A 27,892-nucleotide genomic window follows, 5' to 3' on the forward strand; every position below is an offset into this window, starting at 1 on the left:
GCATACAAATGAGACCATGTGCATGCAAATCTATTTCATGCATATTCATTAGGGTATCCTGAAAACCCAACCTGTTGGTGGCCCTTAAGGACTGAAATTGCCCATCTCTGGTATGTGACAGGGCAGATGAAATTGGTGGAGGGTGGTATGATATACAAAAATGGCATAGAGTCAAACAGAATAGAAATCATGCAGGAAACAAAATGCACTGTGGAATCATTATGGATAGCAATTAAAGGTGTGACAGATTAAAAGTGTAGCAGTGGGTGTATACTACGGCCGCCGGGCTAAGATGAAGAATCATATTTTCTGTAGTTCTTAATCAGTAAGATGGCATGTGACTATACAGCAAGCGATAATAGCCCCGAGCAATGAAAAATACTACTATAAACAGGTAGAACGAGTAGAAATATTTCAAATAAAGCTATAAATGCAGTTAAGTGAAGATGAAAAACATAGCATACAAAATAACCCGCAGTTGACAGTCTCAATTTAATCATCTTAAAAATCACACACTGAACCTGAACAGCCGCTAGCGAAGATGCACCACAAACTGTCATCGCTTATCTTTCAATTTCTGAGTAAATGACTATTTCAGGTTTTTTTTCACTGCAAAATCGTACCATGTGACTCAAAAGAAACATGATTGCCCGGCAACAGGATACTCTGATACTTCACTTACCCATTTATCCAAGGGAACCTGTGCCAGAGATCCCGTGCCTTGGTAGAGATCCAAGGTGAGCTGCTCCAGGCTCAACTTCTCCTGCAGGAAGTGCCCCAGGTACCTCTGCAGCAGGTACCTGCAAGCCCTCTTCTTAATCGATTCCGAGAACGGCCACGGCATTTCTCTGAGCGGCTCGCCTTGACTCTCGGCTAGCTGGGCTGACTGTTCATGCGGCGGACTAACACTCGGCTTCCCCCTCTTCGCTCGTGGCCTAGCTTGATGTAAACAAGGCGGTCATGATGGGCTCCTGGTCACGGCTCCGGGCGCTAAGTAAAACAGCGCCGGGTCAGTGTCGCCCTTACCTTTGCAGGCGAGGCCCTGCCCACCACAGGACGCGCCGCCGCCGCCGCTACCACTACTACAACTACTACTACTACAGGCCTCCGACGGCGCTCAGTCGGAGACTCCGCCAGCGCCGGCGGTGACAGGAGCTGCCAAGGAGGAGAAAGAGGAGGTGCAGCCGGGAAGACCAGCCCCCCACACCGGAAGAGTGGGAGTTACTCTGCGGAAGTGACGTCAGCGGATCGGCTCGGTAGCGGAAGTGGGAAGGAGTGGGTGGGTGGGAGAAAAGACTGTGGTCCTACGTAGGCGCGTGACTGGCTGGAAGCTCGGAGACGTTGCTGGACTGGAGTTTCAGGTAAGTGTTGCCCGGTGGCGGTTGTCGCTTGGTCGCCACGGGCCGGGAAGGGGCTGCGCTGCGAGGTCACGGCGGGTTTTGAACGAGCGAAGGGGGACGGTGGTTGGGTGGGGGCGTGGTTCTGAACTGCGGCAGAGCGGGCCTTGACACTTTTCTTCGTATATTTTGGCTACAGTTTGGGAAATACCTTCTGAACTTGGCGGTGTTTATGGGGCGCAGCAGGTGAGAGGGAAGCAGCCTGGACTCGGAGAGATGAGGGAGAGGGCCACACCTTGAATTGCACTGCATTGCATTGCACTGCACTGTGGGGAGGAAAGCAGTACCATCATTAGAGATTAATATTTTGGGTGGAGTGTAGGGTTACCAGCCGGCTTCAGGCACCTAAGAAAATCAGAATTACAAGTCCATGCATGCAACAGAACTGTCTGGTAACCTTAGGTGTGAGAATAAATTAGAAACTACTTGTGAGTTTAAATATTGTGTTGTCAACTGTTCAGCAAGGTACTGATATTTCTAACGTTGCTTGTTAAAATGCTGTTAGGTGACGTGCAATGCTTTATTAGAGCTGTAATATAGTTTAGTTCTTCTTTTTTTTTTTTAATAAAAAGCATTTTTGGCCCTAAGTCAGAAAATGTTTTTACATACTTTTTTTTTTTTTTTAGCTTTTTCATGTTTCAAAGAATCTGTTTAAAATAAAGAATTTAAGAACATAAGATTTGGTACACGAGGTCAGACTAAAGGTCCAGTACCCTGTTTCCAACAGTGGCTAATTCAGGTCATAAGTACATGGCAGGATCCCAAGGGGTAGACAGATTCCAAGCTGCTTATCTCAGGAATAAGAAGTGGATTTGTGCAACTCCACCTTAATGGTTTATGAACATTTCCTCCAGAAACTTGTCCAACCTTATTTAAATGCACTTACTCTAATAACTTTCACCACATTCTCTGGCAACTAATTATGAGTTGAATAAAAAAAAATATTTTCTCATTAGTTTTGTCTCAACTAGTAACTTTATTATGTGTCCCATAGTCTTTGTACTTTTTGAAAGAGTAAACAACTGATTAATGTTTACTCGTGCCACTCCACTCATTATTTTATAGACCTCTAACATATCTATCAGGCATCTCTTCCCCAAGCTGAAGAATTCTAACATCTTTAGCCTTTCCTCATAGAGGACACACATTACCCCCATCATTGTACATCCAGTTACCATAATTAACACTAACTTAAACAGCATATAAACTGTTCCAGGGATTGCAGGTTTTCAAATAAGATGAGGACAGACAGATTTGTAGAGACTAACTGAACTATGTGGTTGGGAGGTGATTATGGGCAAGCTGTGCGGGAGACTGACAGTTTTTTTGGAAGGGGAGGTACTGTACTGAAGATTGACTGGTGATGGAGGGCTGTGCTGGCACAAAATTCCTTCAGCAGGAGTAAGTTCTTTATTGGGTAATGGATGCCTGGAATCTCCTACAAGAAGAGGCAGTAGTAACTGAAACAGGCAGATTCACGAGGTGGTAATAATAAGGGGAGGAAATTACTGCAGATAATCTGTAGTGATACAGTAGAGAATTTGGTCAAGTGGTCCTTATCTGCTGATGGCTACTATGTCACAAACCTATTGCTCATGTGTGTTTGAGCACAATGTTAAGACTGAAGAAAAATACAAAATATTAGCCACTGGCGAATAATAAATCAAATAAACTGTGGTGCTATTAGAAAATAATCAAGATTGCTCCTAACTAAGAGAAATATTTTTCTGTTTGTGAAAATGCAATTTCATTTGGAATTTAATTTTTTTTCATTTATTTTATACAGAAGATGGAAATAGATTATAACCCCATCGACTTGCCAATTAATAGTGACTTTGAAGAAGATTCAGAAGTTAAAGACATGGTGGGAACGGATGTGAAGGACATGAGATTAGAAGCAGAAGCTGTAGTAAATGATGTTCTTTTTGCTGTCAGAAATATGTTTGTCTCAAAAATCTTACCATGTGCTGAGGATGTGGCATATATCAATGTCGAGATCAGGGAAGGAAACAGATACTGCTTGGAACTCACAGAAGCGGGACTTCGGGTAAAGGCATCTCTTTGTAAATCCTTATGCATAATTAGGAATGGTTTTTACATTTTTTTAAATTTAAGTATTCAAAACTTTTTGCTACAATATACATGTATATTACAAGGTTTTTACTTAGAATTTATGCTGTTAGTGTTTATTTTCTAATTCAGTATGTAATTTTAAAAATATATATATTAAAGGGTCAGTTTGCTGAGCTGAAACCAATGCAGCTATCTCAGCATTGCTTCTTTCTCTTCTTGCTCTCTGTAGGTTTTGAATATGAGGATTCTATCTATTGATCCTTTGAGAAATACATATTCAGTTACACAAATGCTTCTTGTTATGTAGAAGCTGATTGCAGTTGCTTTTAATATTCTGTCTCTGATTCAGAGAACATTGTTGTAGTCTTTTAGAACAAGATTTATATTTATATACCTTTTTTGAGATGATAATGTGGTAACTTTGCACCATTCTGTGTGTTATATTGCTTTCTATGATAAACATTCTGTTAGAATGCTGCCCAGTACTCCAGTCCAAATGCCCTTGCCTCACTTCATCCTACCAGTACTTTGCCATGGAGCAATACAGGTAGAAAGAGATAGAAAATAACTGAACCAACTGGAAAAGGATGGTGCAAAAAGGTACTGCCAACATGTTTACACACATGCACACCTCCCTTCCTGTTCATATAGCTTTGACAAACACTTCCTCACATGTATCCACTATACATATCCCCCATATTTCTACTACATCCCCCCCCCCCATATGTGCACTGCCCCACACACACATGCACAAACCTGCTTCCAACACACCCTTGTACACACACATCCCCTGCAACTGCATACCTGCCTTCACATAGACACAGACAGCCATATCCACCAAAAAAACACACCCTATAAACTCTCCTTACACACACACTCTTGTTGCACATTATTTCCCACATCCAGACACCCGCTACACATATTCAACTTATGCATAACATCACATCCACATACATACAACCCACCCACACAAGTCCCTACCCACTCAAAACAACATCCATCTCCTTGGATACCTCCCACATATACACCTACACTACACCCAAATCTGTACTCCTCACATACACAATCCCTAAAAAAGAACTTCATTACCTACACCCATCAGTCTATTCACACATAGACATCCCACCCCACACATAAATCTATGTTGGAAAGCATTCTTGAAACCCTGCCATCAGTTGCCATGTGTTATCTGACTTTCTGTTAATAATGGACTAGGCTAACATTTGAAATACTTGACTAATAAATGATCTGTGCAAAGTTAATGAAAGCAAACTGCAAATTTTTCATGATTCTTTTATTTTACACTTGAATAACTAGGTCTTAATAGAATGAATGAATGTTTGGTCTTTTTCTTGTGCAGGTAGTGGGCTGTGCTTTCGACCACATGGATGAAAATTCACAGGCTCCATATCATGAGACAGTCTATTCTTTATTGGACTCTCTTAGCCCAGCATACCGTGAAGCATTTGGAAATGCACTGTTAAAGAGACTGGAGGCTTTGAAAAGAGATGGGCAGTGCTGACCCATTCTTCTAGAATAAGCTATACTTCTTGTTGCAAATATCTGTTGCTGGTAGGAATTCTAAGCATGAGGCTCTAAGGCTTCATTAACAATGTAGAGTAAAATGTATTTTTTTTTTTGTCTATGCCTCTCATTCATAGCATACTTAGCTGTAATGTGTTTTGTTGCAGCTACAACTGATCTGTGCCGATTAATGCCTTGGATTTTTTGCATAGAATAGTGAATTTCTATGCATGCAATGTTGTACCTTTTTTATATGGTATTCTGAAGACGATGATTTAAAATCATCAAATTTCTTCAGATGCTATGCATTTCTTTTTCTGCACCTGGTATTTTACTACCAGAAATGTTTTTGGTTGGAAGCTACCAGCAACAACTTCCTTCTATATATTGAATTCTGGATTTACTCAGTAGTTTTATTAACTAGTATTTCAGTTCATCTTGTTAAGCACATGTCTAATAGACTTCATGGGAGCTGAGTAGTTATTAGGAAGTTTAACCCTTTAAGTACATTTTCAAAACTGTATTTGGGCAACTTGGCGCACACTTCTGTGATTAGTCATAGAATTTGTGTTCTATTTGCCATGTTTCATGTTTGTTTGTTCTGAAAATGTACTAATTTAGTCAAGATGTAGATTGCTGAAGATTTGGTTCTTGGCTATGGATTATCAGATTTTTAATAAGAAGTATCTAAGTAGCCCATAGGATATATTTTGAATATATATTGTTTACATCTTAAGGGAACTGTAGTATAAAATATTTGTATTAAATAATTCAATTCACAGTTAGAGTAAATCATTAAAAATGCCCCATACCCCTGCCTATATTTAAAGGCACACTATGGAATGAAACTCACCCAGAGTTGGGCATTTGAATCTGTACAACGAATAAGGTATTTTATTTTCCAATATGTATTCAGCTTCCCTATTGCTAAGGCAATGAGTCTATTTTCTTCAGGTTGCCTACTAGCTTTAAGAGACCATCTTCTGCTTTGTTTTTTGGGTGCATAAGGAAGGGGAGAGACATTGATCCAGAGCTTATAAATAATAACATACAAAAATATTGGCACATTTTATAAGCTTTTCCAGAGCACCAGTTTGCTTTTTAGGGAAGAGAGAGATTTACTGGGTAATGGAGAGACTTTAAGAAGCCATGTTTTCTGGTAGGTTTGATTTCTGAGGAAGAATAATTGCTAAAAGTTTGATTCCTTTTCTCCTGATCCAGTTCCTCCAATAGAAATTAAAGGACATCCTGGATAGATGTAATTGCTGTGTGCTGCTATCCCCCTTACATAGGCAAAGTTTAAATAAAGCATAAATAGCTGAAGGGGCCTGACTTTAACAATGTTAAGAGGCAATAATAGGTGAGAGAAAAAGTGAAGAGTATGATCAGCAAGGAGTCAAGAAACAAGCAAGCTGATATTTTAAGGATCATAGGAACCATAGCTTGAAAGTAAATTATAAGGACATACTAACTCCAATGTAATATATGAATTTATTACTTGTAATTGAGCCAAGCACAGAAATAACCATCAAAGATGATTTTTTTTCACTAAAATAGTGTTTTCTTGAAAAGTTTGACATTCCATTTTTAAGGCAGTATTGTGGCCTAGGCTTATGACTTTTAATGTTTTGTTAAATCAGTAAAAACCTCGTTACTTTTGTATTTAGTGAAGGTCATATTTTCCAAAGTGTTTTCTCCTCTTAAGACTGCATAGTGTTTTGTCTCATAAAATTATCAAATAAACAGTTATGTTCATTTAATGGGTTTGTAAACCATATAAAGCATAGAAGTTTAAGTAGAAATTGCAGTTGATTTGATAAGTTCATTACCTGTAAGAATGTATTTTACGAGTATTGCCATAACCTTTTTAGATGCATGTTGAAACATTTTTTTAATCTTACTGCTGTTCATAGTGTCAAGTGATATTGAATTCTATGTTAATTATTTTAAGCTAATTGATGATTTAGATTTACAGACTAGAGAACAAAAAAGTTAAATTCTTTAGAATGCCATTTTACAGAGCCACCTGGTTCTAAAGATCAGACTCTTACAATAGTATATTTTAGATCATGATGTTGCTGTAATCTTTGGATACAGCCATTTTAGTAGGTAATTACCTGACTCATTTTTTTAATTTTTTTTCCATCTATTATCTACTAGTAAAAGCTGTGACTGGCCTGTATTTTTATATTCTTTACGGTTGGGAATCTTTTATTCTTAGAGACATCTTTCTTGTGACCTGTGCATAGTTCACTGGAGTGCACCAAGTGATATTTTACCTGTTTCAAACTAATATTCAGAGGCACTTCATATTATATTTTAAAACTGTTTTTACACAGTTCATACTCGCTTCCGTTTAAGTATTTATCACTTAGTGTTTCCTTTTTTTAACCTAACAGTGACCTTGGAAAATCTGAGTAAATGAAAGGTCATCTTAAAGGACTTGAACAACTTTTAGAAAAAAAAAAAAAAAAGCATGTGTTGAATGTTTTGATGGCCTCCACTTTACTGGTAGGGTTACTAGGATTGCTGCAGCAACTCTTGCCATTTTTCTGAGTATGGTTGACGTATGGAATTTGGTGTATAGGGTTATGTTTGAGTGGCAAAAAAAAATTAGTACCTACAGTGCTTCTCTGTCCGAGGAGCCATTTTCACTGTAATTGGGCTCAGGCCTGAATAAAAGCCACTTATGATGCAGCAGGATCCGGCCTGGAAGGAACTGCCCGCGCTGCAGCAGGCTCTGTCCCAAAAGGGGTCACCACCAGCCAGAAGTGAAGATACCACCACTCCGATCAGGCCCTGGGCCTTTGCCAGAAAAGGAGATGTTGCTGCTGCTGCAGTCGGACCCTGGGCTAGCAAGAGCAGTCGCCAGTCCAGATCCAGAGAGAGAGGCTGTTATTGCTACCCCCATCCTGGCCTGATGGGAGAAAAAACTCCCAAAATGATTTAAAAAAAAAATAGTGAAGTGTGTGAAATAAGGAATGAAAACATTTTTAAAAAATTAGGAAAAATTAGTGAAGCAAAGAGTTAAAAAAAAAAAAAAAAAAGTGGGGCAGGGCTTTTCCCCAGCTCTTTAAACTTTGTGGCTGGGCTCCCAAGTCTCCAAGTGCTTAGAATAATTTTCTGCCCCTGGTTGTGCTAGTTCATGTATGATTTTGCTAAGGAACTACAGCGAGGGTCCTGAAGAGGCAAACGAGGCTGTCAACTAGTGTTTTACTTCCACTTGCAGGATATACTCCCTACATTGTGATTTTGCTGATGGCATAATATCTGTTGATAAATCAGTAAATATATTCATTTGGTGTACCTTTCAGTGGTATTTTATATTTTACATGATTGTAATTAACACTTAGTTGCAGATTAGTACATTATTCTGTTAGGTATGTTTAGTAAAATTAAAATAAGTTTGTTGTACTCCAAAAAAAAAAAAGCACAAATAGATTATTTCATAATTATACTATTTTGTTTGTTGCCTCTTATTTTAAATGTATTGTACAAGGACATAATATGGAGTTTGGATTGATTTCTGTTGATCCTAAAATATGCCTCTAATCTTCTTTGAGATTAGATGTTGGGTTTATCCATTTTTAATGCCCTGTTTTGGTTCTGAGCCTCTTTTCTGCTGGGTCTGTGTGGGGTTAGGTGTACCACAGAGTCAGCCATAAAGAGCAGGACTGAGGCAACCTCCCTCCAATCCTCAGGGTCTGATCTAATTCACTGAAAAATAACAGAAAATGGGAGAAACTGTTGAGCTTGGTAGATCTGTGAATACATGAGGCAAACTTCATGAAAGCAAAATGGAATGGCTGGTGCTGACCAAACAAGGTTTTCAAGTTAACAGGTTTTATCCTTCTGGTGCCTGAGCTTCTGCATGTTCTGTTTCTCATTCAGTAATTAGGATACAGAATTTCAGCACAGTCCTCAAGTACCCACCAGCCAATAGTATTTTCAGGCTGTCCACAATGACCATGCATGAGAGATTTGCATACATTACCTCATGCATATGTATTGTTGATATCCTGAAAACCAGACTCACTGGGGAAGAGGGGGTAGTGTATCCGATGACTGTGTTGCAAACCTCTAAACTGGAAAACTGATCTAGGCTCAAGCTTAACAGATGTTTTCCACACTGTGTGAATTTGTTTACAAATCTACTCTTAGAGGGTCTTGGGCTGGTGCAAATGAGGTTAGTCTAAGTGAAAGCAGAACAGTTTTGGGGCTACCTATCCTCTCTGGCTGAACCCTTGTGTTCCCAATAAGGATAGCTGAGGACTACCAAAGCAGTCAGTGCTACTATAAGCTATTAGAATAAAGTTCTGAGCTCTCTCTCAAAACACAGGCTTTAAAAAATGTCAGATACAATAAGCTTTAGAAAGTATAAGCATTATTACAAAACAAATTCAGCAATGCACAGATTTGTAGAAAGCCCTGACTAGAACTAATAATTTAACATGAAATTAAACATTTTATCACTTTTAGATGCAGAAATCTGTACAGTAATTAAGAACATTAAATAGAATTTTAAGCAAGAAAGCAATACAGAGTCACTATCTAAATTATAATATAGTACAGATAAGCCATTGGCTAGTGGGCTTAGGAGAGAGACCTGAAAAGGCTAGTTAAATGAGGAGGAGAAACTACCGGGCTCAGCATGCTGCTCTCAACAAGTGATTGCAGTTGCCCAATACAGTTAAATTATGTTGCTCTCATTTTTTGTAAATGACCAAACCTTTTTATTTTTATTTTTCTTTGGTGAGAGGATTATATTCCTTCCCAGTGTTATCAATGCAGGGATGATGTTGCTAATTTGATACTTTTTACTTTTCCTAGCGAGGAACAAAATGTGACAAATTTCGTACCTTTCAGTGCTGTGGCCAGTGATTAGTTAGAGAGAGGAATTGCTAGGTTGGCACTCCTGCAGGCAGCACTGCAGATATTTTTCTATTCAACCCTTAGCCCACCGCCCTTCAAGCCTCCTGTATCAAGAGATGGTATGCCATGCTCAGAGCATCAACTGTTTATCCCCTTTATCCTCTAGAGCCACGGTGCTGGCAGTCACTTTATTTAATTCAGTCACTTTAAAAAAAATTCTCAGAGCAACTCCCATCACAAATTACAATAAACAGATCATTAACAGCAACATTTACCAGCAGCAGTGACAAATAACTAAAATTGTCTTAAAAGATGGTGAGGATGGAGGTGAGGGCAGAAGCTTTCTGGACAGTTTGGCCATGCTATGAAATGTCGAGCCTGTTACAATGCTAGCAGTGAGCATGGGTGCAGTCTGCCCCCTGCTTTGTTGCTAATCACATCCTTTCCCACAATAAGAACCTCTCTGGTGTCCCCTCCCTAAAAGATTGCCATCCTGTGTCTTGGTGCTGGAAATCACTTTTCCCAGCTGGATAAGGCTGTTCAGAGGGAGGTATCTTCAAAGGATAATATTGACGCGTTAGAATTAGAGCATCCAACAGGGCACTTCCAATAACAATAAAAATAGTCCAAGTGCCTGTAATTAAAAACTCACCTGAGCTAAAAGATTCCAATATATCCTTCTCAATTAAAGAGCAGAATGAAAATACAAACAAAAAACACACTTTGAAAAGTTTGTATGCTAATGCCAGAAGTCTAAGAAGTAAGATGGGAGAATTAGAATATATAGTAGTGAATGATGACAGACTTAATTGGCATCTCGGAGACATGGTGGAAGGAGGACAACCAATGGGACAGTGCTATACCGGGGTACAAATTATATTGCAATTGACAAAAGCGGAGTATCGGGGAGGCGGTGTGGCGCTTTATGTCCGGGATGGCATAGAGTCTAACAGGATAAACATCCTGCATGAGACTAAATGCACAATCTAATCTTTATGGATAGAAGTCCCTTGTGTGTTGTGGAAGAGTATAGTGATAGGTGTATACTACCGTCCACGTGGTCAAGATGGTGAGACGGACAGTGAAATGCTAAGAGAAATTAGGGAAGCTAACCAAATTGGTAGTGTAGTAATAATGGGAGATTTAAATTACCGCAGAAACCACAAGTGCAGGCACACAGTTCAATCCTGACAGAGTACTCCAAACCGGTGTATATAATAAATGCTTTTAATTCTTCAATATGGCAACTCCTCTGGCTCATACAAACATCAGACTTAATGGTGTCCCCCGACACGGTACCCGTGTTTCGCCGCGGGCTGCATCGGGAGGGCTCGCCAATAGGAATTCATAAGAAAGCTGTAGAAGATAAATATACATCAGGACAACACAGCAGGACTTATAACCGAATATACAGTGCAACAATATACAACATCATAACATACCTGACAGCATGAGAACTTCAAAGTGACAGGGAGCGCACTACCCTTTCCCACTGACAGGTATTTAAAGCTGATTAAGGCGCCAAAACAGGAAGACAGACCACGTGGGACTTCAACGTCCCATTCATTGGCTGCCGTTCCTGTGATGCGCCTCAGCAGGCGTTCTTACTCTGATTGTACTATGGCTGGAGTCATCTATGTGATTACATGCCCTTGTCCTCTGATCTACGTTGGGAAAACATCCCGCATGGTAAAAACTCGAATTATAGAGCATTGCTCTAATATTCGTCACTCCCGTGAAAACGAACCCCTCGTAGACCATTGGGTTAAAACATCACACACCTTGTCAGATCTTACATACAGTGTTCTTGAGGTATTCCCGCGGTGCCCACGAGGGGGTAACTATTCTGAACAACTGGGGCGTATCGAACAACGTTGGATTTTTATGTTGGATTCAGTATCTCCTAAGGGGTTAAATCGAGATATTGAATGGTTTCTGTTCACATAGAGCTCTCCCTTAGCGTCGGTCATTCACAAGCACTGTTTGGTTTACAACCCTGCTGAGGCGCGTCACAGGAACGGCAGCCAATGAATGGGACGTTGAAGTCCCACGTGGTCTGTCTTCCTGTTTTGGCGCCTTAATCAGCTTTAAATACCTGTCAGTGGGAAAGGGTAGTGCGCTCCCTGTCACTTTGAAGTTCTCATGCTGTCAGGTATGTTATGATGTTGTATATTGTTGCACTGTATATTCGGTTATAAGTCCTGCTGTGTTGTCCTGATGTATATTTATCTTCTACAGCTTTCTTATGAATTCCTATTGGCGAGCCCTCCCGATGCAGCCCGCGGCGAAACACGGGTACCGTGTCGGGGGACGCCATTAAGTCTGATGTTTGTATGAGCCAGAGGAGTTGCCATATTGAAGAATTAAAAGCATTTATTATATACACCGGTTTGGAGTACTCTGTCAGGATTGAACTGTGTGCCTGCACTTGTGGTTTCTGCGATATTGCTTGGAGTGCAGGATTTTGCTCCTATGTACTGTTGGTCTTAGATTTAAATTACCCCAATATTGACTGGGTAAATGTATCATCGGGGCACGCTAGAGAGATATAGAGTTCCTGGATGGAGAAAATGGTTCAGGAACTGATGAGAGAGGGAGCAATTTTAGATCTAATTCTCAGTGGAGCACAGGACTTGGTGAGAGAGGTAACGGTGGAGGGGCCGTTTGGCAATAGTGATCATAATATGATCAAATTTTAATTAATGACAGGAAAGGGGACAGTAAATAAATCCACGGCTCTAGCACTAAACTTTCAAAACGGAAACTTTGATAAAATGAGAAAAATAGAAAAAACTGAAAGGAGCAGCTGCAAAGGTAAAACGTATGCAAGAGGTGTGGACATTGTTTAAAAAATACCATCCTAGAAGCACAGTCCAGGTGTATTCCACACATTAAAAACTGTGGAAGGAAGGCAAAACAATTATTGGCATGGTTAAAAGGTGAGATGAAAGACGCTATTTTAGCCAAAAGATCTTCATTCAAAAATTGGAAGAAGAATCAAACAGAAGAAAATAGGATAAAGCATAAACATTGGCAAGTTAAATGTAAGACATTGATAAGACAGGCTAAGAGAGAATTTGAAAAGAAGTTGGCCGTAGAGGCAAAAACTCACAGTAAAAACTTTTTAAAATATATCCAAAGCAGAAAGCCTGCAAGGGAGTGAGTTGGACCATTAAATGATCGAGGGGTTAAAGAGGCACTTAGAGAAGATAAGACCATTGTGGAAAGATTAAATGATTTCTTTGCTTCTGTGTTTACTGAAGAGGATGTTGGAGAGATACTCGGTCTGGAAAAGATTCATGGGTAATGATTCAGATGAACTGAATCAAATCATGGTGCACTTAGAAGATGTGGTAGGCCTGATTGACAAACTGAAGAGTAGTAAATCACCTGGACCAGATGGTATACACCCCAGGGTTCTGAAGGAGCTAAAAAATGAAATTTCAGATCTATTAGTTAAAAATGTCATCACATTTTTTTATTAAAATCATCTATTGTACCTGAAGACTAGAGGGTGGCTAATGTAACACCAATATTTAAAAAGGTCTCCAGGGGTGATCCGGGAAACTACAGACCTGTTAGCCTGACTTCAGTACTAGGAAATATAGTGGAAAGTGTTCTAAAGATCAAAATCACAGAACATATAGAAAGACATGGTTTAATGGAACAAAGTCAGCATGGCTTTACCAAAGGCAAGTCTTGCCTCACAAATCTGATTCACATTTTTTGAAGGGGTTAATAAAAGGAGATATAGTTGAACCAGTGGATGTAGTGTATTTGGATTTTCAGAAGGCATATGACAAAGTTCCTCATGAGAGGCTTCTAAAAAAAGTAAAAAGTCATGGGATAGGTGGCGATGTCCTTTCATGAAGATAGGAAACAGAGTAGGATTAAATGGACAATTTTCTCAGTGGAAAAGGGGAAACGGTGGAGTGCCTCAAGGATCTGTACTAGGACCGTGCTTTTCAATATATTTAGAAATGTTCTGGAAAGGAATACGATGAGTGAGGTAATCAAATTTGCAGATGATACAAAATTATTCAGAGTAGTTAAATCACAAGCAGATTGTGATAAATTGCAGGAGGACCTTGTGAGACTGGAAAATTGGGCATCCAAATGGCAGATTAAATTTAATGTGAATAAGTGAAAGGTGATGCATATAGGGAAAAATAACCTATGCTGTAGTTACACGGTCAGGTTCCCTTATTAGGAGCTACCACCCAGGAAAGAGATTTAGGTGTGATAGTGGATAATACTTTAAAATCGTTGGCTCAGTGTGCTGTAGCAGTCAAAAAAGCAAACAATGTTAGGAATTATTAGGAAGGGAATGGTGAATAAAACGGAAAATGTCATAATGCCTCTGTATTGCTCCATGGTGAGACCACACCTTGAATATTGTGTACAATTCTCTCAAAAAAGAGTTGCAATGGAGAAGGTACAGAGAAGAGCAACCAAAATGAGAAAGGGGATGGAACAGCTCCCCTGTAAGGAAAGACTAAACAGGACTTTTCAGCTTGGAGAAGAGACAGCTGAGGGGGGATATGTTGGAGGTCTTTAAAATCATGAGAGGTCTAGAACGGGTAAATATGAATTGGTTATTTACTCTTTCGGTTAATAGAAGGACTATGGGGCACTCCATGAAGTTAGCATGTGGCACATTTAAAACTAATCGGAGAAAGTTCTTTTTCACTCAAGGCACAATTAAACTCTGGAATTTGTTGCCAGGGGATGCAGTTAGTGTAGATTTATTTTATTTATTTATTTTCTTTTATATACCGACATTCGATCGAGATATCACATCGGTTTACAGGTAACTGAGAGAACAGGGCGGGTCTGCCCTGTTTTACATTATAACATGGTAACAATTATGACATATAACATATATACATTATAACATGGTGACAAAATAAATTTAGGTTTCAGATTTGATTGAAGGTAGGCAGAAGGGATGGGTGGAGGGGGGAGAAGGGTCAGGGGGGGGAATAGGGGTGTGAGGGTGGATCAGGGGAGGGCGGTAAGGGGGGTGAGATGCATGTGGGGGAGGGTGTGATGCGTTCGGGCATGTTAAGGGTCTGGTGGGAAGGCTTTTATAAACAGCCATGTTTTGAGATGTTTTTTAAAGACTTGCGATGAGGGTTCATTTCTGAGATGGGTTTAAAAAAGGATTGGATAGGTTCTTGGAGGAGAAGTCCATTACCTGCTATTAATTAATAACTTAATGACTTAGAAAATAAACACTGCTATTACTAGCAACAATAACATGGGATAGACTTAGTTTTTGGGAACTTGCCAGGTTCTTATGGCCTGGATTGGCCACTGTTGGAGACAAGATGCTGGCCTTGATGGACCCTTGGTCTGACCCAGTATGGCATGTTCTTATGCCTGTGGTAGAATGGGTTCCTGGATGCATGAGCGAGGGCTTGTGTGTGTGGTAGAATGAGTGCCTGGATGCGTGAGTGGCAGTTTTGTGGGAGTGTGGTAGAATGGGAGCAAGAGCATTTGTGTGTGATTGAGAGCTTGTATGTAAGTGAGAGAGCATGTGTGTGATTGAGAGACTGGCCGGAGATGATGTGTTTCTGTGATAGACTGGTCAGGAAGATGACTGCTGTGTGGTGAGTGAGAGAGAGACAGACTGGTCAGGCAGGAGACTGATGTGTGTGTGTGAGAGAGAGACTGGTCAGGGAGGTGACTGGTGTGTATATATATATGAGTCAGACTGGTCAGGAAGGTCTCTTGTGTGAGAGAGACAGAGACTGGTCAGGGGGTGATGTGTGTGTGTGTGTGTGTGTGTGTGACTGATTAGGAAGGTTACTGGTCTGTGAGTGACTGGTTGTGGGCCCTAAGGAAGAGAACCGTGAAGACACAGCTTCAGCACCACTACTGCTTCTGGTGAGTGCTATTGGCCTGTAAGGGAAAGGCGCAGGAGAGTTGCTGGAGAGGGTAAGTAAAGGTGGTTTTTAAGTTTATTTTTCTTGATTGACTGCCATTTTAATTACTTACTTGCTTTTATATACCGACATTCGTTGGCATACATCACATCGGTTCACATTATAACAGAGAAATAGTATGACGGGGGTTGTACTATTATACATTGTAACAATAATTTATACATTATAACATTTATACATTGAAACATTCCCATTGTAACTGTGAAATAGATTGATATAAGTTGTAACATTAACTTTAACTTTAGAGGGAAAACATTAATCATATGGCAATAAACCTTGGAGATAGAACAGTTTAAACAATGATAATGATAGGTGTTAAAGGATGGATGTTGAAATTTTAAGTTATAAAACTGTGCTGGGGTATCTGAAGGGCAGAATCAGTAGATGCAAGGGCAAGGTAGAAACAACAGATAGAGTATGTACAGATGGACATGTACCTGAATTAGCTGGGAGAAAAGGTGAAAGGGGAGAGAGATGGTGGGAGGGAGGGGGGAGGTGGAGTTAGGTAGCGTGTTGGTAGACTTTCTGGAATAGCCATGTTTTCAGTTGCTTTTTGAATGTTTGGGGGGAGGGATCCAGTCTGAGATGGGAAGGTAGCTGGTTCCAGAGGGTGGGACCAGCTACTGAGAAGGTGCGTTGTCTGGTGGAGGTCAGGTGAGCAAGTTTTGTATGGGGTATGATAAGGAGGCCTGTGTTTTGGGAGCAAAGGTTTTTCTGGCTATGGTGTAGTTGGAGAGGGTCTTTGGTCCATTTGATTTTTTGGTTGTTGATGGTTTTGTGTAGTATGGTGAGAGTTTTGTATTGTGATCTGTGGGATATGGGGAGCCAGTGTAGTTCTTTTAGAATTGGGGTGATGTGTGAGGTTCGGTTGGTGTTTGTGATGGATCTGGCTGCGGCATTTCGGAGTAGCTGAAGTGGTTTTGTGGTGGAGGCAGGCAGCCCAAGGAGGGAGGGAGTTACAGTAGTCCAGCTTGGATAGTATAAGGGTTTGGAGTACTGTGTGGCAGTCGTGGTGGAATAGGAGAGGTTTGAGTTTTTTGAGGATTTTTAGTTTGTAAAAGCCTTCTTTGATTGTCAAGTTGATGTGTTTTTTCATTTTGAGGTTTGCGTCAAAGGTGATGCCTAGATCTCTGACCTCATTGGTGAGAGCGGTGTGTGGCTGACTGGAGGTGCTGACTTTGTTGGTTTTGGTTGTGCTTTTGTTTGATATGTAAAGGATTTCGGGTTTTTTGTGGTTGAGGGTGAGGGATATCTGCGTGAGGAGATTTGATATTTGGATGGAGAAGGGAGTTCCAGAAAGCTATGGTGTTAGGTATGCTTTCTTTGACAGAAAGAAGAATCTGGACGTCATCTGTGTAGATGTAGAATATGAGGTCCATGCTGGAGAGAAATTTACAGAGAGGGAGCATGTATATGTTGAATAGGGTAGATGAGAGGGATGAACCTTGTGGGACTCCATGAGGGAGAGGAAATTGTTCTGATTCGTTGTTGTTGAGGTGAACTTTGTAGGATCTGTTGGATAGGTATGAACGAAACCAGTTGAGGGTTTTTTCGCTTAGGCCAATCTCCATCAGTCATGTCATCAGTATGCTATGATTTACAGTATCGAAGGCAGCAGATATGTCCAGTAAGATGAGAAAGTAAGACTATCTGGCATCTAAGCCTCTTAAGGCTGTGACTGTGAGTGATAGAAGGAGGGTCTTGGTGCTAAGGGATTTTCTGAAACCATGTTGGGTGGGGTGTAGGATGTTATGATTTTCTAGGTGTTCAGAGAGTTGGAGGTTGACGTGTTTCTCAATGATCTTGGATATGAATGAGAGATTTGAGATAGGTCTGTAGTTGGAGAGGTCGGAGGGGTTGAGATGTGTTTTTTTGAGGATGGGTTTGATAATGGCACATTTCAGGGCTTCTGGGAAGATGCCTTGATTAAGTGAGGTGTTTATTATGTCCGCGATGGGTTTGGTGATGGTGTCAGGAATGAGTTTTAGAGACTTGACTGGGATTGTGTCGATAGGGTGTGATGCTGGGTTGATTTTCTGGATGATCTTTTTAACTTCAGTTGAGGCGATGAGTTCAAAGTTGGACCAGGTGGAAGGTGTTTCATTGAGTGAGGTAGGTGTTTCTTCTGTTGGTGGAGGTTGGGAGTTATGAGTTTGCTGATTTTATCTGAGAAGAATCGGGCAAGATCTTCGCAAGTCTTTGTGTTGCTGTCTGAGGGTGGTGCGAGAAGGTGAGGTTGCGTCAGTTTGGTGACGAAGTCGAAGAGGGTTCTGGGGTTGTGTTGATGAATTTTTTTTCCAAAGAATTCACGTTTGGCTTTGTCGGTGTCTGTTCTGTAGATGTAGAGGAGCGTCCTGTATCTGTCGAGGTGAGGTGGGGTGTCTTCTCCAGGTTCTTTCCGCTTGACGGAGTAGTCTTTTGGTGTTTTTTCAGTTCGGGGGTGTACCATGGAGTTTTGTAGGAGTTGCTGTTGGGAATTGCTTTGCTGATGATGGGGCATTTAGTTTTGGCGATTTTTGCGTTTATGTCAATCCAGGAATTGATGGCCGTGTTTGGATCTTTGAGGTCTAATGCGGTTAGAGCGCTGGGGAGGTCTTTAGCAAGGACGTCGCTGGGGCATGGCTTGTGGAAGCTGATGTATTTTTTGGAGTCATTTGGTGTGGGGTGGTAGGTTTTGAGGTGAAGGGTGGTCTGGATGAGTCTGTGGTCAGACCAGGGAATGCTGGTGGTGGTAGGAGGACTGTTGGATGTTGAGATTTTGCTGTTGATGAAAATCAGATCGAGGGTGTGTCCTGATTTTTGCGTCGGGGAGTGAATGATTTGCTTGAAGTCCATCGCATTCATGGTGTCGAGGAGGAGTTTGCATTGTGGTTGTAGGGGGGAGGAATCCATGTGGAGGTTGAAATCTCCTAGTATTATTGCTGGGGGTCCAGGTTGATTTGTGAGGTGATGGTTTCGATGAGGGTGGTGAGGTTTTGACCTAGGCAATGGGGGGGAGTATAGTAGGAGGATTTGGAGGTTTTTGGATTTAAAAAGGCCTATTTCTAGGGGGGGGGAGGGGAGGTGATGGGGATGGATGTGAGGTTGAGCTCTTTTCGTGCTATGAGGAGAAGACCACCTCCTTTTTTTCTTTGGTCTGTGGAGGGGGAAGATGTTGTAAGTTGCATGAGGCAGTTGGTTGATTAGAGTTGTCAGATTTTTTGAGCCATGTTTCGGTGATGCATAAGATGTCTGGGTGATTGTCTGTGAGGAGGTCGTGTATAATGGGGATTTTTTTGGAGATGGATTGTGCATTGATGAGTAGCAGAGCTATTATTGATAGGGCTGTGGGAGGGAAGATGCGGGTGGTGGGGATTGTAGTGAGGTATCTGGGGTGTGATGGGGGGTAAGGTCTATTGCGGGGGAGGCAGTTGCAATACGGGGGTGGTGGGTTGAGGGGGGTGTGCATGGTGTGGCTGGTATCGGTGGCTTTGGGGTGGATGAGGCAGGTTTGGGGGGCTGGTCTGGTGTAGGGTGTGTAGTGGTTTGTTTAGGTAGGGTGGATGCACGGGAGGGCGCCTGAGAGAGGTGCTGGCCGTGGGTACCTCGGAAGAAGCAGTGCACGGGGGGGGGGGGAGAGCTAAGAGAGATTGAGGTTCAGATGAGAGGAGAGAAGTTGGCAGTTTGGGGGGAGAGGGCAGCTCAAAGAGGCGGCACAAAGGGGCGCGCTAAGAGGCCTGCCCCTTAGTCGCATGGTGCCTGAGGTAGGGCTGATTTTAAAGGGCCTACCGGCGCACCTCTGATGCCATAGGAGACTGGGCGGGCCTCGGGATCGTCCGGGTGGCGGTCTGGGGCGGCTGGTCGCGTTGGGCCTCCAGTGACCCCGATGGGTCGCCACCACCAATCGCGGCGGAGGAGGAGTAGCTGTGCCAGCCGTGTGGCGAAGAAGAAGCAAAATCCCACCAGTGGGTACTATGTGATGTCTGCTGTTTTGAAATATTTTATTGATATTTGGGCAATTTTAAATAATTTTTAAGAGTCTTTAATTGTTGGATGTTATTCTGTTCCTCAGCTGTTTTGTAACATTTATTAGTATAGTTTTACAATTATTTCTGTGTGGGGATCTATAGCAGTTTGGCTTGTTCTGTTTTCCTCATAGGAGGTGTATTAGTGTTTAGGGCCTGGTTAAATATTTGTAGTGTTGCACCGTTCTGTATCGACCTGTAAGGCAGCAGCTTCAGCAAAGCTCTCCCTTCTTTGATGGTTGGCTTTGGCACCACACCCTCTAGGCCTCGCACTGGTGGGATTTTGCAGCCCTCCCTCCCAAATTTTGGTGCTCTAGTGAAAGCTCCAGCCCTGGAGAGTGGGAGAAAAAGAGGGGGAATGCAGAGCATGGAATGGACTGGGAGAGAGAGTGAGATGCAGTGTACAGAATGGATTGAGAGCTAGAGAGGGATGCAGGAGGAGTGGAGGAGAAGAGACAGGGGGTTACTAAGAACATAAGACATGCCATACTGGGTAAGACCAAGGGTCCATCAAGCCCAGCATCCTGTTTCCAGCAGTGGCCAATTCAAGTCACAAGCACCTGGCATGTACCCAAACATTAAATAAATCTCAAGCTACTATTGCTTATTAATTAATAGCAATTTATGGATTTTTCTTCTCATAACTTATCCAAACCTTTTTTTTAACCCAGTTACGCTAACTGCCGTAACCACATGCTATGGCAATGAATTCCAGAGCTTAACTATAAGCTGGAAAGATGGGGGTGTTGCTATGCTGGAGTCATTGTTATTAGAGGTACAGCTGTGCCTTTGTTTCCAAAAGAGAAAGCTGTATGCCAGAGCAGTTACTGGTGATTAGCGGAGGGCGCTGCAATTCGGAGTATCTGCTATATCTGCCCCAGGCACAGAAAAAGCTGATCCTGGCACTGCCTGGAGGTACTTCCTTACACCTTCACCTTAGCTGGACAGATAATACAGGCAAACTACACACAGCTACCCAATTTTCAGATTGTTCAAGTAATGTGGTATATTTAATAACATGCCCTTGCAATCTACATTATGTGGGTCGTACAAAACATACCATAAAAACTCGCCTTATTGAGCATCAAAGCTGCATTAGGACGGCCAAAATACAGGCACCAAATAGTAGCGCATTGTATTCAACATAACCATACTTTTTCTGATTTAAAATGGCGAGTCATTGACGTGGTACATAAGAATCCAAGAGCAGGAGACCCAAAGATAGTTCTAAATCTGATGGATTTTTTTGTCTGAACACTACACATCTGAAAGGTTTAAATGCTGCTGTGGAGTGGTACTCCTGTATTTAATATCAATGGATTTTCAGTCACAAGTGGTGGGAGGTGGGTGATCTATTATATTGGCAAATTTCAGCCTTTGAAATATTTCAACACATTTAGAAATTTTCAGTGCATTTTGCGTTCACATTTTCATAATTTAAAGTTCTTGAAAGTCTTTTTGACATTTCAAAATGGCCGCTGAGGTTTTCTATCTCGTTAGGTAATTGGAGCTTTAACAATCGCTACTATAGTTCTCCATCCCGTCAGCCTTTTTGATTGACATCTTAGTCCTTTAAAAATGGCACTAAAATGGCAGTCTTTCCGCTGATACTGGAAATGAACGCAGTCAAGCCATCATGTTGTAAGCGGAAAAATTGAATGCGGGAAAGTAAGTTTGTTCCGGACTTGTTCTAAGGTTTGACGTCCTCTAAACATCATGAGTTATTTTAAAATGAAGTGTTATAAATACTTTTTTTCATGTATAACATCTGAACCTGTTTATATTTTAGTAAATGAGCCCTTGAAAAAGGATAGTTTCGACATCCGAAACACGGTCCCGTGTTGGGCAGTTTATACTAGGCTGTGTGAACAAAGCGGCTTCTATATACAAAGCTAAGTAACATGACTGATAAGATACGGTATCATGATTTATAAGAGCACATTACAGGTGGCATTCACATGAGAGGATTTGCAAGTTAAAAATACAACAAAAATTAAACATCAGTATTGACCAATGATTAAATATAAGGTGGTGTGTGAAAGTGAAACTATGCTGTACGATGAAGCCTATTTTGAAGGTCAATGAAGCCTAGTATTCATATTCACATTAAAGGTTCTTGGGGAAGGAAATATTAATTTGGACACTTTTGGTATTCTTTGTGATTATAGGAAATACCCAGAATTATTATCAATTTAAAGTCTGTGGTTATAGTGTTGATACTTCCTTGCAAACAGGGGTCAGCTTGAGCAGCTGCATCCGTCAAACTAGTTTCATTAAAAGGGCAACCTAGCAGCAATAATCTTTTAAAATGATCCAAATGCCACCAGCATGCAAATCATATGCACTTTAAAGGGAACTTTCGGAAGAGCAGGCTGCTGCTCAGGCTGAACAGGGCTTGGAGAAAATGCAGGCACGATGAAGTGCCATCATAAACTTTTAGGCAGGTGCCTGTTCCATCCAATTGGAAATCCAGGCCTGCACTAATCCTTGGATTTTAATTCTTCCTTACAGGTGCCTTTTCACATTGGAGAGGAAGTCGCTGTGGGTACAGAGTTTTTCTTATCAGATTTATCAATCACTCTTCCAGAAAGCGATTTACACCATATCAATGAACAATAAAATACAGTAACAATCTCAGGGTTAGACGGCTACACATACATAATCTAAATCATAACTTTTAACATTTTTCTGCAGCCTTACCTACACTTTGAACAGTTTTATAAAGCTGTTTTAAAGGGTACAGTGTTAGCAACCGTTCACATTTGGTTTCGTGCCCTTTTTTCGGCGATATTTGAATGTTTAAATAGAGCGACATCTAGAGGCTTTTCAGGGTTTCCCTCGTGACTTCTTGCTTTCTGGCAATTCTGTTCCTTCCTAGTTCCCGAGACAAAGATGACATCATTGCGAGCACATGGCAGGCAGCAGTGCTCCCGGTTTAGTAGGCCAGCGCACTGCCTGTCAGGGGTCCCCTCTAGGACCTCCCTCTCCTCCCCCCCCCCCCCCCTAGCAACTGCAGAATCTGGTCGTGTTTGCATAGTAACGGGCTCCCAGAGCTTTCCCAAGCGTCAACATGGTAGACGAGCAAGACCGAATCAGGAACAAACGGATTTTTATTAACTATATCGATTCCTATTCCTCCAGTAATATTGGCAAAGTAAGAGAGTGCTCTTATTTCGTTTAGATGCAAATATGGTTTATGTGCTATGATGACGAACCTTAACTGATGAGAAGATTCAGATGAAGAAGGGAAATGAGAGACCTCTTATGAAGGTGGCCGGTTGTTCCCTTTATCCAGGATAGTCCTGATTTCAGAGGACTGTCCTAGAATTTTTGCAATTTCAAACAGGATGTCCGATTGCCCTTTCCCTCCCCTCCCCAGTTACATCCTATTATACAGGACATATTGGAAAAGTAGATCGGGAAGATCGGGATTGGTACAGTGGTAGCACCGAGCCTGGTCCTAACGCTGGAGCAGCGTTGGAAGAGTCCAGGTCACTCTTCTGTCATGACATTACTCCAGGGGGGCTTCTGCGCAAGTGCGCTGCTTGCACAGAATTCCCTTCCTGCACAGAATTTACATTTTTTGAGCCGAATTTGGAGAGAGGCGGTGCCCATCTCGCGTGCAGCGAAGAAGGGAGAACTGATGAGAATGAGTGAGAGAGCCTGTGTGCAAAGGAGTGTGTGAATGTGAGCAGAGATTGCGAGTGAGTGTGTATATGCCTGAGAGATTAGGAGTTGGTGTGTGTGAAAAAGGGATTGTGTGAGGGAGTGAACGCGTTTGTAGGAGAGAGCACCTGTGTGTTGTGGGGTTTGTGTGAGAAGAGGGACACCTATGGGTACAGTATGAGAGAGGGTCGAACTCTGGGAGTGGAGATAGAGTGGAAGGGGTTGAGCCTAGACAGGGAGGGGAGAGATAGAGAGTGGAGGCGTTGGAACCTGATAGGGCAAAGTGAAAAGGGTTTGGCCAGAGGAGAAGGGAGAGAGGGTGGAAAGAAACTTCGTTTTTATATTCTTACATTAAAGTTTAAGGGACAGATGTACTAATTTTTTTTGCCCCATAAATAAAAAATGGGGAAAACTCTTTAGTACATCCTGGTACTAAATGTGACTGCAGAACATTGGCTTAGGCTCACACATTTACATCCTGAGAGCTTTTGTATTGTGATCATCCTGAGATTGTTTTTGATTAACTGTGGGAGGAGCTTGTGTATCCGCTTTTTATCTTCCACCCACTCCCCATGCTAATCAACACTCTTTCTCTGTCTCCCACCTTTCCCTCTCCCCCCTTCAGGGATGACTCCAGCACTCTACTTCCCCTCCACCTCCTATAAGTCGTAGCTCCCCAACTTGTGCTCCCTCACTCAACTCTCAGCTGAATTCCAAGTCCTGAATCACAGCTGCAGGGTAAGCTATGTCAGTCTGAGCCTTTACCCTCCAGTTTCTCCCCAGATGCTGCCTGCAATGCCTGCTTCAAGCTTACCCCTCATCTCCTGTTCCTTGCAGGCTTAATGAGGCAGGGGAGGGAGTTGAAATTGGAGCAGACTCTGCAAAGCAGAAAGCAATTGCTTGTCTCCTTCTCCCACCCCTCCAGTTCTGTTCCCTGCAAGGTTCCTGAAGAGGAGTGGCTGGAGCAATAAACAGAGAGGCCCTGAGCTTTCTAATGTTTCTCCGGACACTCAGTAAGTGATACTTGGCAATTCCCTGGGTGAAATCTGGAGAGTTTCCAGGTATGTACATCGAATACAAGGTAAATTCCCACATTGCTAGTGTGAAAATCCACCTGTTAAGAGTGACTTAAAACCCATAGACTTGGGGGACAGCAGGGTATTGACTTTGGACCTAGAATATGCAGTGTGATTCCCACCTTGTACCTGTCTCTGGAACAAAGATTCAGATGTTGCTTTCTGGGACTCAGTGTTGGAGGTACAGGGCCAGGAAGAGGAAGTCTTTCCCCCACTGCTCTGTGCAGGAGAGTGGCCAGGAAGGCAGTGGGAAGTAGTAGTAGCCACTCCTATCAGAAGTCCAAAGCTGAAGGTGATTCTTTGAGTGTGGGGAGTGAGAGCTGTAGGTGCTATAGGAGGTGTTGGGGATGCACTCGGCATTCTCATAGGCTCTTTACTGCCTATGAGGACCTGGAGCAGCCTGCCTGTGCTGGTCTGGCTCCAGGGCCTTTCTTGGTGAGGCAGTGATTGTCCCCGAGACCATAGCTACTGCTAGCACTATCATCTCTGCCAGAGGAGAAATCACAGGATGAGTATCTCTTGCAAAAGAGAGGTTTCAGGTCATCAAAAGCACAGCTAGGGGCAAGCTGAAGCCATGCTCATTGCTAATGTCCTAAGTGAGAATGTAACCAAGCCAATGTGTCTGCCTATAACACAGCTAAGCTGCTTGGAGAATTTGTCACCACTTCCTTCTACCTCTGTGTCATTTTTAATACAAAACCACCAAAAAAGAATTTGAAGATTGCCATAGAGGCAAAAACTAATGATGAAACTTTTTCAAGTACTATCAAAGCAAAAAGCTTGTGTTACGCTCCACGGCTGCAGACAGCTGCGACCTCTGCTGCTCACCTCTCTTTTTACTGCTTTGGCTCTGTTGGGTGAACTCGCGGCCTCGGCCAGCTACCACCGGCCTCCGTTCCCGGGCCTATCTGAGCAACATGGACGCTGCCGACCGCCATCTTACCCTCGGGGTTCCCTAGGCTCGCACGCGCACTCCCCGACCTGCTTTAACCACGTCATGGCGGGAACCTCGGGGGGCGTCCCCATCAGATGACGTCACTCAACTCCGATACTTAAGCTCACCAGCCCATTCAGCCAGCGACTTGGCAACGAGTTCACTTGCAATATCTACCTGCTCTCACTTCAGCTTGGTTCCGGTTTCTGCTTCCGTGTTGTGAGACTATCAGGTACCCGCTCTTCGGGGGGCCCCCCTCGTCTCTTGGCTATCCGCTCCTCGGAGGGCCTTTCACCCGGACTCGTGCCTCACTTCCAGATCCTTTCTACGGAACTACTACTAGTCTTCAGTCGCTGTACCACGCTGTGGACCCCTGTTGTGATATCTACATGGGAACCCTCTCCGGTGTACCCCGCTCTGCGGACCATTGCTGTGATTCTTAGAGGAGCCACTTACGGGTCTACCCTGCTCTGCGGACCTGTGACGTGATATCCCTGGAGGAACCCTCGCTGGTGTACCCCGCCCCATGGACCACTACCGTGATCTTCCAACGAAGAACCCTCCTGCGCACCATCTCTACGGACCCAGTGTAACTACAGTGACTGTAACTTTCCCTGGCACCCCCGCTCCTCGGGTAGTGCCGCAGCTATTGCCTGACTCCAGTCTTTCGAGCTGAGTCTGATGTCAGCATCTGCGCTGTCGCCCCATGGCCTGCTTCCTGGGGTCACCCTCTTTCTCTCTATCTATACCTCTGCTGTATTCTATCCCGCAACTGAGGCTCCACCTCCTGACAGTGAAGCTCAGCAGGGCTCCCCTGGGCTGTATCACTTCTCACCTCTGCCAAAGGGCTCACTTACTTACAAATCCTAACAGCTTGTGAGTGAGTCAGTTGGATTGTGTTATTATTTGTGATAATTGTGGGTGGATCCTTGGGCCGGTGGCAGATGACCACGCCCCCGGGGGAAGATCCCGAGAGGGACCACCGGTCAGGCTCAGAGTTGGGAGACAGAAACACACTAGTTCTTTTATTAAAATGTATAGTGAAACACCAGAGATGGCAATAGTGAGCTGGAAGAGCCCGGCTGGGCTGTAGTCCCTCAGGCATTGGAACAGCGATCCCAGGATGGCTGAGCTGTAGAGAAACTGAGATAGTGAGTAGGCAGAGTATGCAGAGTTCAGGAACAGAACCTTGATGGTAACACTCACACTGTAGTCTCTTGAAGCAGCCCAGAGGCTGGAATGAAGTAGGCCCTCGAGGAGCGAGTACCTGGTTCCAGGGAAAGCTCTGAGAGAGAGATGGTAACTCACTGGTGTTGTAGGCAGTGGTGACTTCCTGGCAGAAGTAGTATTCGGTAGCAGGTCCGGGAACATGGGCACTCGAGCGAGTACCGGTTCCAGACTGCGAACTGAAAAGCAAGAGAGAGCGAGGCCCCCGAGGAGCGGGTACCCCTGGTAAAGTCCGAGGAGGCAGAGTAGCAAGGTATGCAGATAGCAAATCCCATCCGCAGCGATACCTGGAGGAATCCCCATGCTAACTCGAATAACTAGCAAAAACGAAGACCTTAAATATCCGGGTTTGATGACATCATCTCAGGGGGACGCCCCTGAGGTTCGCACCACAGCTGGTACTTGAGTCGGGGCCGCGGCAAGCGCGCACCCTTAGGCTTCAGGAGAACATGGCGAAAGGCAGCGTCTGGCCAGTCAGACGCCGGAGGAGGTCGGAAAGATGACGCCACGGCAGCCAAACATCCATCAACCAGAGAGGGAGCCGCAAAAGAGGTAAGGTGGGCGGAGTGGAGTCGGGCAGCGACGGTCGCAACAGATTGCTAGATAACCAAGAGGTAAAAGGGGTGCTCATGGATAGCAAAGCCATAGCAGAAAAACTAAATTGATTCTTTGCTTCAGTCTTTACTGAGGAGGATTTTGGGGAGATACTCACACAGGAAATGTTCTTTGATGGTGATAATTCATAAGAGCTGAAGAAAATCACTGTGAAAATGGAAATAGAGTAAACTGACAAACTAAAAAGTAACAAATCACCAGGACAGGATGGTATTCATCCCAGAGTTCAAATATGAAATTGCAGATTTGTACTAGTAATTGTAATTTATCATTAAAAATAGCCACCGTACTTGAAAAATGAAGAAGGGTGGCCAATGTAGTAATGCCAATTTTTAAAAAAGGGCTCTAGAGATGATCCAGGAAACTATAGACCAGTGATCCTGACATTGGTACAGAGTAAATAGTAGAAGCTATTCTTAAAACAAGATTACTGGCTGTTTGGATAGACGTGTCCTAATGGATAAGAGTCATCATGGATTTAGCAAAGGGAAGCTTTGTTTTACCAATCTACTGGATTTTTTGAATGAGTTAATAAATATGTGGATAAGGGTGAGCA

The 27,892-nt window shown here is 42.8% G+C and overlaps 3 protein-coding genes across 6 annotated transcripts in view; 2 read left to right on the forward strand and 1 right to left on the reverse strand.

Annotated features, from left to right (window-relative positions):
- Positions 1-1,377, reverse strand: part of ATG2B (autophagy related 2B) — a 263,381-nt gene extending 262,004 nt beyond the window's left edge. For all 3 annotated transcript variants that reach the window (XM_029597896.1, XM_029597895.1, XM_029597894.1), the window contains exon 1: positions 683-1,377. In XM_029597896.1, coding sequence (XP_029453756.1) covers positions 683-844 — 162 coding nt within the window. In that variant the 5' untranslated portion in view covers positions 845-1,377. The remainder of the gene's footprint in view (positions 1-682) is intronic.
- Positions 1,282-8,451, forward strand: GSKIP (GSK3B interacting protein). Its single transcript, XM_029597897.1, has 3 exons — positions 1,282-1,361; positions 3,184-3,444; positions 4,831-8,451. The coding sequence occupies exons 2-3, from the start codon at positions 3,187-3,189 to the stop codon at positions 4,990-4,992; spliced, it is 420 nt and encodes a 139-aa protein (XP_029453757.1). The 5' UTR covers positions 1,282-1,361; positions 3,184-3,186; the 3' UTR covers positions 4,993-8,451.
- Positions 8,452-21,420: 12,969 nt separating this feature from the next.
- The window catches only part of AK7 (adenylate kinase 7), a 180,332-nt gene continuing 173,860 nt past the window's right edge, over positions 21,421-27,892 (forward strand). Inside the window, exon 1 of one of the 2 annotated variants that reach the window (XM_029597899.1) lies at positions 21,421-21,486. Coding sequence is in view for 1 of the 2 variants with exons in the window: in XM_029597898.1 (XP_029453758.1) it covers positions 22,889-22,972 (84 nt within the window). In the remaining variant the exon portion in view is untranslated. Of the gene's footprint in view, positions 21,487-22,835; positions 22,973-27,892 lie in introns of those variants that run through there. The other variant, XM_029597898.1, reaches the window with a different exon arrangement.

Source organism: Rhinatrema bivittatum, chromosome 4 (genome assembly GCF_901001135.1).
Source record: "Rhinatrema bivittatum chromosome 4, aRhiBiv1.1, whole genome shotgun sequence".
In the NCBI taxonomy this organism is placed as follows: Eukaryota; Metazoa; Chordata; class Amphibia; order Gymnophiona; family Rhinatrematidae; genus Rhinatrema; species Rhinatrema bivittatum.

Bases quoted from the DNA above. Each gene is read 5' to 3' on its own strand.
- GSKIP (XM_029597897.1), top strand. From the start codon at position 3,187: ATGGAAATAGATTATAACCCCATCGACTTGCCAATTAATAGTGACTTT. The intron at 3,445-4,830 runs GTAAAGGCATCT...TTTCTTGTGCAG, and splicing joins TCACAGAAGCGGGACTTCGG to GTAGTGGGCTGTGCTTTCGA.